General features: G+C 31.9%; 3 protein-coding genes across 4 annotated transcripts; 2 read left to right on the top strand and 1 right to left on the bottom strand.

Moving 5' to 3' along the window:
- The first annotated feature begins 1,866 nt into the window (after nucleotides 1-1,866).
- Nucleotides 1,867-4,073, top strand: LOC8273418 (protein AE7-like 1). Its single transcript, XM_015720796.3, has 5 exons — nucleotides 1,867-2,119; nucleotides 2,302-2,407; nucleotides 2,533-2,632; nucleotides 3,353-3,398; nucleotides 3,693-4,073. The coding sequence occupies exons 1-5, from the start codon at nucleotides 2,008-2,010 to the stop codon at nucleotides 3,791-3,793; spliced, it is 465 nt and encodes a 154-aa protein (XP_015576282.1). The 5' UTR covers nucleotides 1,867-2,007; the 3' UTR covers nucleotides 3,794-4,073.
- Nucleotides 4,074-4,545: 472 nt separating this feature from the next.
- LOC8273419 (phosphatidylinositol transfer protein 3) lies at nucleotides 4,546-7,605 on the bottom strand. 2 transcript variants are annotated; one of them, XM_002521551.4, is made up of 6 exons: nucleotides 7,392-7,605; nucleotides 6,610-6,677; nucleotides 6,047-6,223; nucleotides 5,813-5,911; nucleotides 5,456-5,701; nucleotides 4,546-5,185 (listed from the first exon to the last, which is right to left on the bottom strand). In XM_002521551.4, the coding sequence occupies exons 2-6, from the start codon at nucleotides 6,670-6,672 to the stop codon at nucleotides 4,886-4,888; spliced, it is 885 nt and encodes a 294-aa protein (XP_002521597.1). In that variant the 5' UTR covers nucleotides 6,673-6,677; nucleotides 7,392-7,605; the 3' UTR covers nucleotides 4,546-4,885. The 2 variants fall into 2 exon arrangements, with proteins under 2 accessions (XP_002521597.1, XP_048230539.1); XM_048374582.1 differs by lacking the exon at nucleotides 7,392-7,605 and adding an exon at nucleotides 6,755-7,332.
- A 2,370-nt stretch (nucleotides 7,606-9,975) lies between these two features.
- On the top strand, nucleotides 9,976-11,992 carry LOC8273420 (40S ribosomal protein S12). Its single transcript, XM_002521552.4, has 4 exons — nucleotides 9,976-10,135; nucleotides 10,321-10,627; nucleotides 11,543-11,608; nucleotides 11,746-11,992. The coding sequence occupies exons 1-4, from the start codon at nucleotides 10,128-10,130 to the stop codon at nucleotides 11,803-11,805; spliced, it is 441 nt and encodes a 146-aa protein (XP_002521598.1). The 5' UTR covers nucleotides 9,976-10,127; the 3' UTR covers nucleotides 11,806-11,992.
- Nucleotides 11,993-12,725: the final 733 nt, after the last annotated feature.

The raw sequence follows: 12,725 nt of genomic DNA, 5'->3' as shown, positions 1-12,725 counted from the left end.
ACACTACCGGTGTTGAGTGTTGTGACTATTGTCCCAATCAACGCATGCTCGTACTTGAGGTAACGAGTGTCCAAAAGCGACATCCGCGTCGTAATGTGCAATCCCATCCTTCCATGATAGGAAAGGACAAGTCTCGCTCGAGATGGAGATGAGAATAGCCTTACTTCCGCCATTGTTCTATGAAAGAGGTGGGGATCTCTAAAGTAACATAACGCTCTTGAGAAGTAGCAGTGAAGTGAACAACGAGAAAGTGAGGAGGATTGAACATATTCTTTTTATGGTGAGGGGTTTTTTGTGGATGATTTGGTTAAAGGTTTTTCTGACAAAATTTTGTTTCTTGAATATGTTGTAAGGGTTGATGATAGGTACTAGAGTATCTTCTATCTGTACGTTATCAGGAATATGAGAGATCTCAACAAGATGATCTATCTTGTTAGATATGGTTTTCTTACAAGAGGGAGATAATTGAAGGGTAGAAGTATGAGAGGTAATCTCGGTTGTCATGGTGTTTAGGGTTTTCTCTTCTTCTATCACCATGGCTCTGATACCTAAAATGGAAAAAATATTTGTTATAAAATGATTTCTCTTAGCTTTATTAATCGTATTTATGGAGCAACACTTTGATTGTGTTTGGCACATTAGCAAAAAATGCATTCAATAATTAAAAATCGATTTCATTATTTTTTAACAAATTTTTAAATGAGTTCAGTCTTTTGAATGTCGCTCATATTAACTCTTATGTTGAAAGGCAAACAAACTCTAATAAAAAAATAACAAACTTTCATAAAAAATAATATAAATTTTTATCTATACAGACAAAATAAAAGACCTATAATATTTCATTAATAAAATTAATAAATAACTAAAAAAAAAATTTAATATAAAATTCTAAATAAATTTTCAACCAAATTAATCCATCTTCATTGTTAGAAGGTCTTAATTTATCTTTGAATGTTGAAATCTTAGTCATTAAATTTTTTTGTATATATATTTAATTTATTATCTGTTTTCTCAAATTTGCTATTAAAAAAATATAAAAAAATTTCCTTTGATTTGCCAGATGTTTTCTCAAACTTAATACTAAATAAACATTAAAACTTTTATTATTAAAATCTATAAGCTATTACTAACTCTTATTTGATATAATTTAGTTAACTATTATAATTAAAAAAAAAAGATACTAGAAGAAAAAGAGAAATAGCATGAGTTACTAGTCAACATTGTTGTATCTCAATTTGATTTCTATTTATGTAATTTTTTATTTCAATAACATTAATTTATTTTAATTTTAAGTTCTCTAAAAATAGTAATATTTGTTTATAATTTTTTATTTATATTTTTTAATAATAATAGTTTTAGCTATTCGATTCGTAGTAATACGAGAAAAGTAAAAGTTATAATTGTGTTTAACCTAAAGAAAGATATTAATTTTAAAATTATTAATATTGACTTTTTACTTTTATGTTATTAGTTTTCAATAGTAAAATTTTAGTATTTATAGGAACTGACCTCAGTTATTAATATACTCGATCATTTTAAGATTATGAACGATTTTAATAATAAATAATAATAGTAATATATATATATATATATATATATATATATATATATATATATAGATTATAATGTATGTATAAAAAGAGTATTTATAATTAATTATTACAATTAACTTATTTAACTAAAAATATATATAAATAAATATTATAAAACTATGTTATTAACTTAATATAATTAATTTAACCAAACTTATAAGTTTAATATTTAATCATAATTACATGGAAAACAGGATTTAATAAACTATTGATAGACGGCGTAGATTAAAAGGGTCCCACCCATGAGCACGCAGGCGTGTGGGGGCGAAATACGAGGAATTATTATGTCGCAGTGACGCCCGTGACTGACTACCAAAGGGAAAGTCGTTCTTCATCCTTGCAAGTACCAATTACGCCAACGGTTTCCGCAGCAGTCCCTGAATTTAACAAGAACCAACTACAGGACATAGAAAAGATGACTCTCGGTCTCATCAATGCGAACCCAGTGGTTCATGCTAAGAAGGAAAGGGTCGCCCGCACTGAAGATCTCCACTGCGATGACGCCGTCGATCCACTCGAAATCTATGATATCCTTCTTTTTTCTCTTTTTTCACTTCTGGGTCTTATTTTTGCTCTTTGAACTTGATTGCGACCTGTCTCTGTTCAGTTAATACATTGAATTTGAGTCGTTGATGGTGCCTGTGCCTTTTTCTTTAATGCTTTCTTTTTATTCTTGAAAACAATTGTGATCTTTGACTTGATTCTGCAAATTTTGTGAGAGATATAAGAGATCCAGAGCATCCATATTCACTTGAACAGCTCAGTGTTCTCTCAGAGGAATCAATCACCGTCGACGACAAGCTCGGCCGTATTCTGTGAGTAATTCTCATGCCTGCAATCCTTTTTGTTTCTATATAAATTGGCCCAATTCCATCAATTCAATTTATAAGTTTCAAAAAGAAATAATAACAGTAATTTGTTTTTTGTTTATGTTTTTTAGGATTACTTTTACTCCAACCATCCAACATTGTAGCATGGCAACAGTTATTGGTCTTTGCCTTAGAGTAAAATTACAGGAATGTTTCCCTCCTCATTATAAGGTTTTCTCCCTTTTTTGTTTATCCAATTGGATCTTTGATCTTCTAGCGCTTTTATTATATGAGTGCATGGTTACTTCTTTCTTTCTTTTTTCAAACTTTGTTTTTTCTTCGTTTCTGTCCCTTGTGATTTGGATTGAACTTCATTAGCTACTGGTGGTTATTGACAAAGTAAAAGCTTACTTTATAAAAGCAAAGTTGCCATAGAATTACCTATGAATGATGAGAAAGTGGCAATTAATTTTTTGTCTGTCAAATTGCTAACTTTGCTTAATTTTGTGAAGTTAACATATAATGACTTGAATTGGTAATCCATTTTAAATGGAATTACCTCTTATGAGGCTTAAGTGCTTCACCATATTGATAGGTTTCATCAGCTTAAATAGCTGTAAATATGATCTTTTGTTTTATTTTTCGTGTTTAACTAATGATTTCCTAGTTAATTAGGAAATCAATGTTTGATTATGTTGTCCTCGTCTCCATTCTTCGTTAGAACAAGCGATACTGTGCTTGAACCAGTTGTCATTTGGCATCTGTGTAGTCTTTTGATGCTTCCTTTTCTCTTCAGAATCCTTTTAATTCTTTTTGGGTATTTTTCTGAAAATATGCAGATAGACATCTGTGGAATAAAATTTCGAAATAGATTAATATTATGATATAATTATTGTTACGCGCTGCCTTCATTAATTGACAACTATGAGGTTGATGTTACTTTTTCCATAGGTGGACATTAAAGTATCTCCTGGATCCCATGCCAATGAAGAATCAGGTGAAGTTGAATTTGCAAATAATTTTGGTGCTTCTCATTCTGCTATCCTGTCTATTTATATGTTGCCCATGCTAGAAGCATTTATATTAATGTAGTTACCTAATCTCACTAAGACCCATTTACTAGCATATCTCAACTTGATAAGTCTAAAAAGAGTATAGATTATTTTTCTTTCAGTTCGTGTTATTTTGAGCATAGATATGGAACCTGCACTTGTCCGTTTCAATATAGTTGATTTCTATTCTTCGATCAAGTTCCGTTTACTGATACTCTTTGCAATTTGTGATTTTGCAGTTAATAAGCAGTTAAACGATAAAGAGAGAGTTGCTGCTGCTCTGGAGAATCCAAATCTTCGCCAACTTGTGGACGAGTGCCTGTACTCCAATGAACTTTAATCAAGTACTCGCTGGCACTTAACAACTGTACATAGAGTTTAAAAGTGATGCAAAATAAATGACTTTGTTGCAAAAGAAAATCGATATGGAACATAACTTAATTCTAATGTTTTGCACAAGCGTGTGTTTATTACATGGTTGATTTTGGGAGTGTCACAACGTTTGGAGAAACAAAATATGGGGACATGATGTCACATAATATGTAGCGTACACTTCCTAGTAGCTGTACTAGTTCAGTTAGTTTTGGTATATCAGAGAAGGGTTCTTTTGTTTTTTCCAATTTGTGTCTTATTTATTACACCAGAGGCAATCCATGTGAATCAATGGCCTGCCATTGGGCATTTTCTGGTGGAATAATTTCTTGTTCACTCTTATTGCCTGCTTGAGGCTTATCTCATGAGAAAGGAAAATGAAGATTTGAATTCCATTTTCCATTTTCCATTCCCTAAGGGTGTGAGTACCTGGATGCAAGGAAACTAGAATGAAACCACGGAATAATGGAGAATGATGAGCAAACAACATGATTGTGTTACTGTTTTGATTTTGACCGCTCAGAGATAGCATGAAATGATGTGGAATGAGTACATTCTGGGGGCATAAACATTTAAAGCATATACCCCATTACAGGATCTTGGGACCCCTCTGTTCTCAGTGAGGCCCCCCAGCAGCTTTCGACCCTCGTTATCATCTTGCAAGAAACGTACCAAATCCATCATTATGGAAGAAAATGAAACCTCAACAGGCATGAGGAGTGGCCAATTGGCTTCATTCAACCAATGTTTATCAACTTTATTTGAATATGAATCAACGTTTACAAGCTATATTTGATATCAATTAGACAATTAGTTGAAGCTAAATTAAAGACAAAGGTATTCTCTTATTTCTTTTATGGTAAGACAATTTGAAGGCACTGAGGATAGCAGGAACCACTGGAAAAGAAGGGGCAGAAACTGCCTCCTATTTTAATTGATATAGTACACAAAATTTTTTCTGTCTTCTGATAATTATAGTCACTTTCTGAATTGATTCAGTCCAAGCTTTATGATCATGAATTTGGCTTTCATTCACACAACTGGCATCAGGCAGACTAACTCAACAAGCAGGTGGGGCAAGAGGTGCTGGATCTGGCGCCACCTGAGACCCCAGATGGCCATTAGCAACGTAGCTTGGCTTATCATCAAATCCCCAGAACTTTGCAGTTTTTACATCGTCTTGGGCCATCATGCGAGAGAACTCCTCATGGTCATAATTCATTGTGGTTTTCCCCCCGAATTCGCCAGGAAGGTTGTCGGCATCAAACAAAGAACTCATCAGCTCCACACTGTCTTTGTTCTTTGGATAAACAAATTTCACCTTCTGGAAAGTTTTAGGATCTAGGAAGTACTTCACAGCCTACAAAAGAGTTCCCTCGTATTATTGCAACATTAATGCAAATAGTGTTCGCATCAGTGTAGTGAATGAAAGAAGCTTTTATCTAAGATGAATTTCAGAGATAATGTCTTGATGGCGTACAGTGAGTAGGTTGAAATTCTATACCTAAGGAACATATTAATGTTTTTTTTTTGTACGTACATAAATATACCGATAGAAAGCCTGAAAATCACTGAGCATTCAGTTAATCTATATCACAGACCAAAATGAATGTAAAGCAGGAGAACAAACCTTCCAGAATGCCTCAAAGATTCTAGGTGGATTATAGAGAAATGCAATAGCAAGCCTCTCAGGGTAGTGATTCTGTAAAATGTTAATGATATCACGAGATGTTCTAACGGAGACATTATTGCTCAAGGACAATCCAGTGAAGTCTATCAGCCAAGACATTTGTTCTTGACTCTCAGCTAGGTTAAGGATGCCATTTTCAATAAGATAGACCAAATGGCGGATATTGTCTTCTGCACAAGTTGTGTTCTGCCATGTGAAAGAGAAGAATGTCATTTTAGGTGCTTCTAAATTTTTGTTGCAGGGTGGGGGATAACAAAAAGAACAGGAAAGAATAAATAAAAAGCTACTAGTAGAAACCTGCATCCCCGGTCTCATTATAAGTACAGTCCTCCCATGTCGATCATGAAAATTTGCCCTGAAGACTTTACCTGTCTCACCTTCATGTGATATTTCATGCTGGACAATGAGATGTATGTAAGGTAAGTAAACAACTACATGCTATAGAGGAATGAAAAGATTTATTTACACTCCTATTTTATAAAATATTGATGATGTAATGAAAATATAAAGGATAAAATGCTTTTCACACACCCAGCGGATTTCTTCAGGCTTGTAAGCAGCCCTCCATTTGAGGGTCTCTTCCAACATTTTACGTGCCTTGTCAACATTCCAGTTTCGAGCTTCCAGATATCTCCTCAGGCAAGCATCGGTACAGTACTTCAAACTACACCCGGATAAAGGTCCAAGAGCTTCCCTGAGTTCCTTGACCTGCTTGTGGAAGACATAAAATTTCAAGATCATGTTATATCTCTCTGTTTTCAATTTTTTTTTCAATCCATTCTAGCTGAAGTAAAACTTAAAACATCAGGCTGTCTTGCAGAGGGAAAAATTAAAAGAAAGGAGGTTATCTTCCTCCCGGATGATACATAAGCTTAGACATTCATATCAAGCTATTTTCATGATGTCAGTGATGGAGCAAAAACCAACGCATGATCACATAGTATAAGCAGTTTATAATGAATGATCAATGGCAACAACAATAATAACCATAAAAGAAATGTTATCCAGTAAAATATACATCTATCTCAATGAGAAATAATCATCATAGAGAACATGAAATTTATTAAAAGATAACAATCTAGATTGCTTATTACCTTTGCATCTCTTTGAGCGGCGTCATTCTGATGATTCTGTGAATGCTTTCTTCGCAGAAACATGTCGTCTGTGGAGTTCAACTGAAAGTTAGTAACTTTCATAAAATAAACTAAAAAATAATTAGAAATAAATTATATAGCTAACTCTTTATATTCTTCTATTTCAGGTTGAGGTTAGGTGGCCAAGAAACAAACATAGCTAATCAAGCATGCAATTGGCACTACCAAACCCAAAAAGCAGTGGAAAGGCAACCAACATTTAGGTACACAATTTGCAAAGACGAAATAAAATCAAAGTAAGAATATTGATATTAATATTATACGAATGCTTGATCAAACATTGACTTTCCCATATGAAAATCATAGGCTGTCAGCTGTATTCAACCGTCAAAAAGTCTAATATTGGCAAAACTAATCAAGTCAACCTCGTGCAAACCTCCCAGTAACTAATAGTCTCTTGATCTAATCAAGCATCATCTACCAGCAGAAACAAATTAAATAATAATAATAATAATTAAAAAAAAAAAAAGCATGAAGCACCCATTATTAAGACTATACAATGGTTAACCAAACCCAGGCAAAGTTTAAACCCCAAGTCTGTAAGAATAACAGTCATTCTCTGAACCCAACAATCTGAGATAACTCTTAGCCAAAACAAAACAGTACATATATTACGCCACTAGAACACCCGCAAAAAGAATCAATTCAGCGGATCTAAAACAACCCAGCATTCTTTTTCAAAGGAAGCTCAGAAAGATTAACAGAGGTAATCAGTAGCAAACCTGATGAAGCTAAAAGAAAAGGGGATCTTTGTAAAGAGAGAGAATTTTGGTTTTCAAAGGGTACTTGGGAATGGGATGGTGAGACGAAATGTCATTATATCTGTGGCGAACTGTTTGATCTAGAAACGGAGCAAAGAGGGAGAGAGTTCCTTTTTGGCATTTAAGTGGGAATTCCGCATTTGGAATTGGAAAGCAACATTACGGACTTGGTACAAATTAATTGTCAAATGGGAAAGTGGGGTCTTTACGCTATTGTCTAATGTTTATGTCAATACAAAATTTGGCCCATTTTCCATGAGTATGACTTTAGGAATATGGACTACAACATGCAATTAATGCAGAGGACCATACTCGTATTACTTTTATTTGTTAATCTTTTGGTCATCATGACAAATCTATGATGTTATGTTCTCAACTTAAGCTACATTTATATAATAAAAAAAATGTTTAGTGTTGGAAGTTTTTAGATTATGTTATAGCACAAAACTTTTGGATATTAAATTGCGAGTAAAACCAAAATTTTAAGCATTAACAAAATGGTGCATTTAGAAGTTTAGTTTAACAATGGCTAAATATAATCTAAAAAATGTGCTCAAACTTCAACATAGAAGTTACATTATATCAAAAAAAATTATACCTTTAGACTATGTTTGGTATTACTCAATAAAATGTAACGTCATCAATCATATAATCTAATAGAAATTACAATGTAATCTACATTTTCTTTTCATGTTTAGTTATAATAAAAATATATATATATAATGTAATATAATCATAATTTTTATTTTAATATTTAATCTAGTTAAAATAGTTAGTGTGAAAATAAAATGTTTAAGAAAACTATTTAAAAATATTTATAATGGTTAGAATTTGATGACAATCACTTGAATACAGTGACTAACTAATGGCTAAAATTCAGTCATTAGTCGCTAGAATCTGGTTATTAGTTGCCAATTTCAGTAACCGTCATCGAATGATGGTAATAATGAGTAATGAGTGGTGGTTGAAAGTGTCTGAATCATATTGATAAATAAAATAAAATAAAATAAATATAATTATATTATAAATAATCATTATTAAGAGCTTATTTAGTTTGTTGTAAATAATATTTTTTTGACATGTGTCACTATTTTGATATATAATTTTTTTATTTTGATATATGTATTTATTTTTAACATATGAAATTTAAGTTTACATGCAATTTTTTAGTTTTCTTAAGAATTTATTGATTGATAAATTACATTTCTAATTAACACTGATTCTAATCCTGAAAAGTAGTATTTTGATTTATGTTTTTAATATTATATCAACTAATAAATTAGTTTCATAATTAGACAATAATTATAATGATAGAAAATAGCTTTTAAAATTATATTAACTAATAAGTTAATTTTCTAATTATATAATAACTTCTGATCATAAAAATAGTAATATCAACTATACTATTGTGTTAATTAATATAACACCAAAAATTAATTTATAAATATCAAAATAATTATGAAAATGATGTGTAAACTTGTTAAGATTTAAAAATCAAATAGTTACACTTTTAAAAATTATAATTTAGTGTATGAAACCAAAAATTATTAATATTTAAGTATTTGGTACCGATCATCTACATTAAAAAACTGAATAATTATAAAAATGGTATGTAAACTTATTAAGATTTAACAATCAAATATTTAAATTATTATAAATTTAAATTGTTATAAGTTACAATTTGATGTGTTGAACCTAGTAAATATTTACAATTGAATGTATATAGTAAGTCAATAGTAGTTACGGACTTGAAATCTTAGAACATATAATATCGGTTAGGTAAATTAAGAATAATAAAATGATGATAAAGTCTATAAGAAGGATTACTGCTAATAGAGTATTATGTTGTCCTTACTACTACTTTCATTACACCGTCATCACTATTTTTTATCAAATTTTCCGATTGTTCTATGAATAACATTGAACAACACTCTATTTTTCAAAATCAATCACTATAAACATCTAAACAAAATCAATCATTTATTGAGAATGATAATTTTGATTATCAATACTTATGCATATGACATATATTGTATTTATTAATATATTTTTTTTATCTAGATTTATGATTTTTAGTACTTAAGTGAAAGAATTACCTTCTAAAATGTTGAGATTATATTTGATTATGAAAATATAACTGAATTTAATTTGTCTACATCAATTTTGTTTATATATTGATTGGCCACACACTCAAATATTAAAATTTTCAATTTTACATACTAAATTATAAATTTAAAAAATTAATTATTAAATTTTAACAAATTCTCACAGTATTTATAAAATTATATCTGAAAAAAGCTGATTTGGATAATCTGTAATTTATTGTTAATATGTTATATATAGCTCATCATAAATATTTACTGATTTTATAAATCAAGTTGTAACTCTTACAAGTTTAAGTACTTAATTGTATTATATATATATATATATATATTTGGTTCAACGCAGGTGTCAAAATATAGGTTGGAATCATTGGGGTCAGTTTTAATTACCCGCGCAGCAGCTCGGATTTGTAAGCAACTATTGGGCCAGTTTTGTTAAGCCCATACCACTTTGCAAAAAACCCTAGCTCTCCTCCCCATATAAATCCTACCTTAACCATTTTAGAAGCACTTGGTTTTCATTTTGCTCTCGTTCTTGTGCAGATACACGCCCACTCCTCTTCTTTTCCTCAGAAAGACGAACCTCCGACGAACCATGTCAGGGTAAGCGATGTTTTGTCCTTCAATGCTTTGAATCTATTACTAGAACATGGTATAATTTTGTTTTTGTTTATATAAGAGTGATTCGTGTTTTTCTTTTTTTCCTTGTATGTGTAGATCTCTGTATTATTTTATGCTAGGTGGTTTATTTTTGTACTGATACTTCGTGTGATGGGTGATTGGAACAGTGAGGAGGGTGCCGTTGCTGTTGCTGTTGCTGTTGAGGCAGCTGCTCCTGCTCAGCCACTGGGTGAGCCAATGGATTTGATGACCGCATTGCAGTTAGTGCTGCGAAAGTCTCTGGCTCATGGCGGCCTTATTCGAGGTCTTCATGAAGCTGCAAAAGTGATTGAGAAGAATGCTGCTCAGCTCTGTGTAATTGCTGAAGACTGCAATCAGCCTGACTACGTCAAACTTATCAAAGGGATTTGTGCCGACCATGGTGTTGGCCTCTTAACTGTCCCAAGTGCTAAAACCCTTGGCGAGTGGGCTGGCGTGAGTATTTCAATTCCCTAGCTTTTTAGATGTGTATTTTGTTTTCTTCAGTTTCTCAATATCATGCTTAACTGAGTGAACTGTTTCCCGTACATTCCTCATTTTAATCGTTATAAATGTGTATTTTTGTTACTCCCTGTAGCTTTTAAAAATAAACTTATATAGTTTTTCATGAATATGAGCATAGGATTTGGAAGTCTTCCTCTGATGCTTGTGTAAACTACTTTGTGATTGGGCTTTCTCCTGTAATTTCTCATATATCATTAAGATAAAATAATAATGGATTTCGCATTCCTTGTTGGTCTTAGCTTGGATAAGACAGATGTTATTTTAGTCAATTATCTGAGAGAAAATAGAAAAGGCATCTTTTGTGCTATCGCTTGTTGCTTATTTTGCAGAATACAAGAGATGACAATAAGGATTCTGTTTCGGTGGTAGATAGTTTGTAAATGTGCTAGTGTAGTGAGCTATCAGTGGTCCTTTTCCATTGCATTATGATGTTCTGTCTCGTTACTAGATACTTTGTAATGTGCCATTCTAGTGAGCTATCAGTGGTGTTCTTTTGGTTACACAAAATAATAGTTTCCTGGTATGAATGTAATTGTGTCTATTGAACTAATTTCGTACTCGTGCTATTTGGCATCTCCCATAACTAATCACTTCAATATCTGCTATCTTATCAGAGCTAATAATTTGTCTTTAAAATTATGTTTCAATGTTCTTTTGCCCACGAGCTACTTCTTAATTTCTATTGATGTTTGTATGTGGTTGTGTTACGTATCACTTCTGTTTTTCTTTTTACCTTTCTTGAAGTAAAATTTTCTTCTGTTTCTCAATCAAATTATGGTTCTCTCAAGTAGCTTTTTGTGATTTGCAACTGCATTTAAACATCATCTCATGATTTCGGTGCTGCAGCTCTGCAAGATTGACTCAGAGGGCAAGGCCAGGAAGGTGGTCGGTTGCTCATGCGTGGTTGTGAAGGTGTGAATCTGTTTCATATCTTTGTGTCTACCTGGAATGAGTTTTAACAATGTTTGATGCTTTGTTTTGGTTAGTTGGTTTTTTTAATTGGGATAAGAGAAGTGAACTGATGTTGCTCAATTTTCTTGTCTTTGAAGGATTACGGTGAGGAGAGCGAGGGTCTGAATGTTGTTCAGCAACACATCAAGTCTAACTGAGTAGCTATAGATATATGTGATTGGGATCTGAATTGAAGTTGCATTTGTAGAGACCTTCTGTTTGGATTTTGTGATACCCTCGTCGTCCATTTGGATTTTTGAGTGTTTGCTAATTCCAGTTTTTCAAGTTCTATTATTGTTGGACCATATTTCTTACTATAATGACACAGCATAATTTTGATGGAAATTATAATCTCTTAACGGACAGTTTGGTTGGGCGGAGATGGAGAGAGAAACTAAGATATTATTTCACTTTCGGGGAATATCTCCAAAAAGTAAGGAGAGAATATATGAGCTTTGTTTTGCAGAGTTAAATTTATAACAATGAGTTGTTTCTCAGAATTTAGTATACAATTTAGACGGCGGTAATGCTTATAATAAATTTGTATTAGCTTTTTCCTTTTTGAAAATGGATCCTAGGATTCCGAATTTCGTCAATTTCGGATCAACGTCCTCTCCTATTATTTCGCTTTTCCCCCCTCCAAGTCAGTATTTTCATTATAAATTTTATCAAAATAATAAATCCGACCCTACAATTTGGCATTCACATTGAAAAATATTTCAATTTTCAATTCATTTTATTTTTGATATAGAAAATGATTGGTTAAATTCTGATTTATAATTATCATTTTAATAATTCTAATTATTATGTGATTGAAGAGCCATACTTAATTGCCAATCATTAAAAGTATGCAATGAATTAATATATCCAGTTTAACAGAAAGACTTGATCGCAAATTTCGTGTTGAATGATCCCTCCAAAAGACTGAGAGATTAAATTTCAATTTCTATTTTTTATTATAAAAATAATGTTTTAAAATAAGATAAAATAAAAAATTATGTATGCTCTACTGAAATAAGAGGAAGGGGCTCAACTGCAGGCATCTTATAATCCAACTGCTGAAACTGTAGATGAGCCA

This window comes from Ricinus communis, chromosome 5 (genome assembly GCF_019578655.1).
Source record: "Ricinus communis isolate WT05 ecotype wild-type chromosome 5, ASM1957865v1, whole genome shotgun sequence".
Classification (NCBI taxonomy): domain Eukaryota; kingdom Viridiplantae; phylum Streptophyta; class Magnoliopsida; order Malpighiales; family Euphorbiaceae; genus Ricinus; species Ricinus communis.
Note: the sequence above shows the minus strand (reverse complement) of the source record. Positions and strands in the feature narration are given on the sequence as shown.

Coding starts and splice junctions, on each gene's coding strand:
- LOC8273418 (XM_015720796.3), top strand. CDS start 2,008: ATGACTCTCGGTCTCATCAATGCGAACCCAGTGGTTCATGCTAAGAAG. Junction 2,633..3,352: donor GTTTCCCTCCTCATTATAAG/GTTTTCTCCCTT, acceptor CTTTTTCCATAG/GTGGACATTAAAGTATCTCC. Junction 3,399..3,692: donor CCATGCCAATGAAGAATCAG/GTGAAGTTGAAT, acceptor GTGATTTTGCAG/TTAATAAGCAGTTAAACGAT.
- LOC8273419 (XM_002521551.4), bottom strand. CDS start 6,672: ATGTTTCTGCGAAGAAAGCATTCACAGAATCATCAGAATGACGCCGCT. Junction 6,224..6,609: donor CCGCTCAAAGAGATGCAAAG/GTAATAAGCAAT, acceptor TTCCACAAGCAG/GTCAAGGAACTCAGGGAAGC. Junction 5,702..5,812: donor TAATGAGACCGGGGATGCAG/GTTTCTACTAGT, acceptor TTCACATGGCAG/AACACAACTTGTGCAGAAGA.
- LOC8273420 (XM_002521552.4), top strand. Junction 10,628..11,542: donor CCCTTGGCGAGTGGGCTGGC/GTGAGTATTTCA, acceptor TCGGTGCTGCAG/CTCTGCAAGATTGACTCAGA. Junction 11,609..11,745: donor GCTCATGCGTGGTTGTGAAG/GTGTGAATCTGT, acceptor TTGTCTTTGAAG/GATTACGGTGAGGAGAGCGA.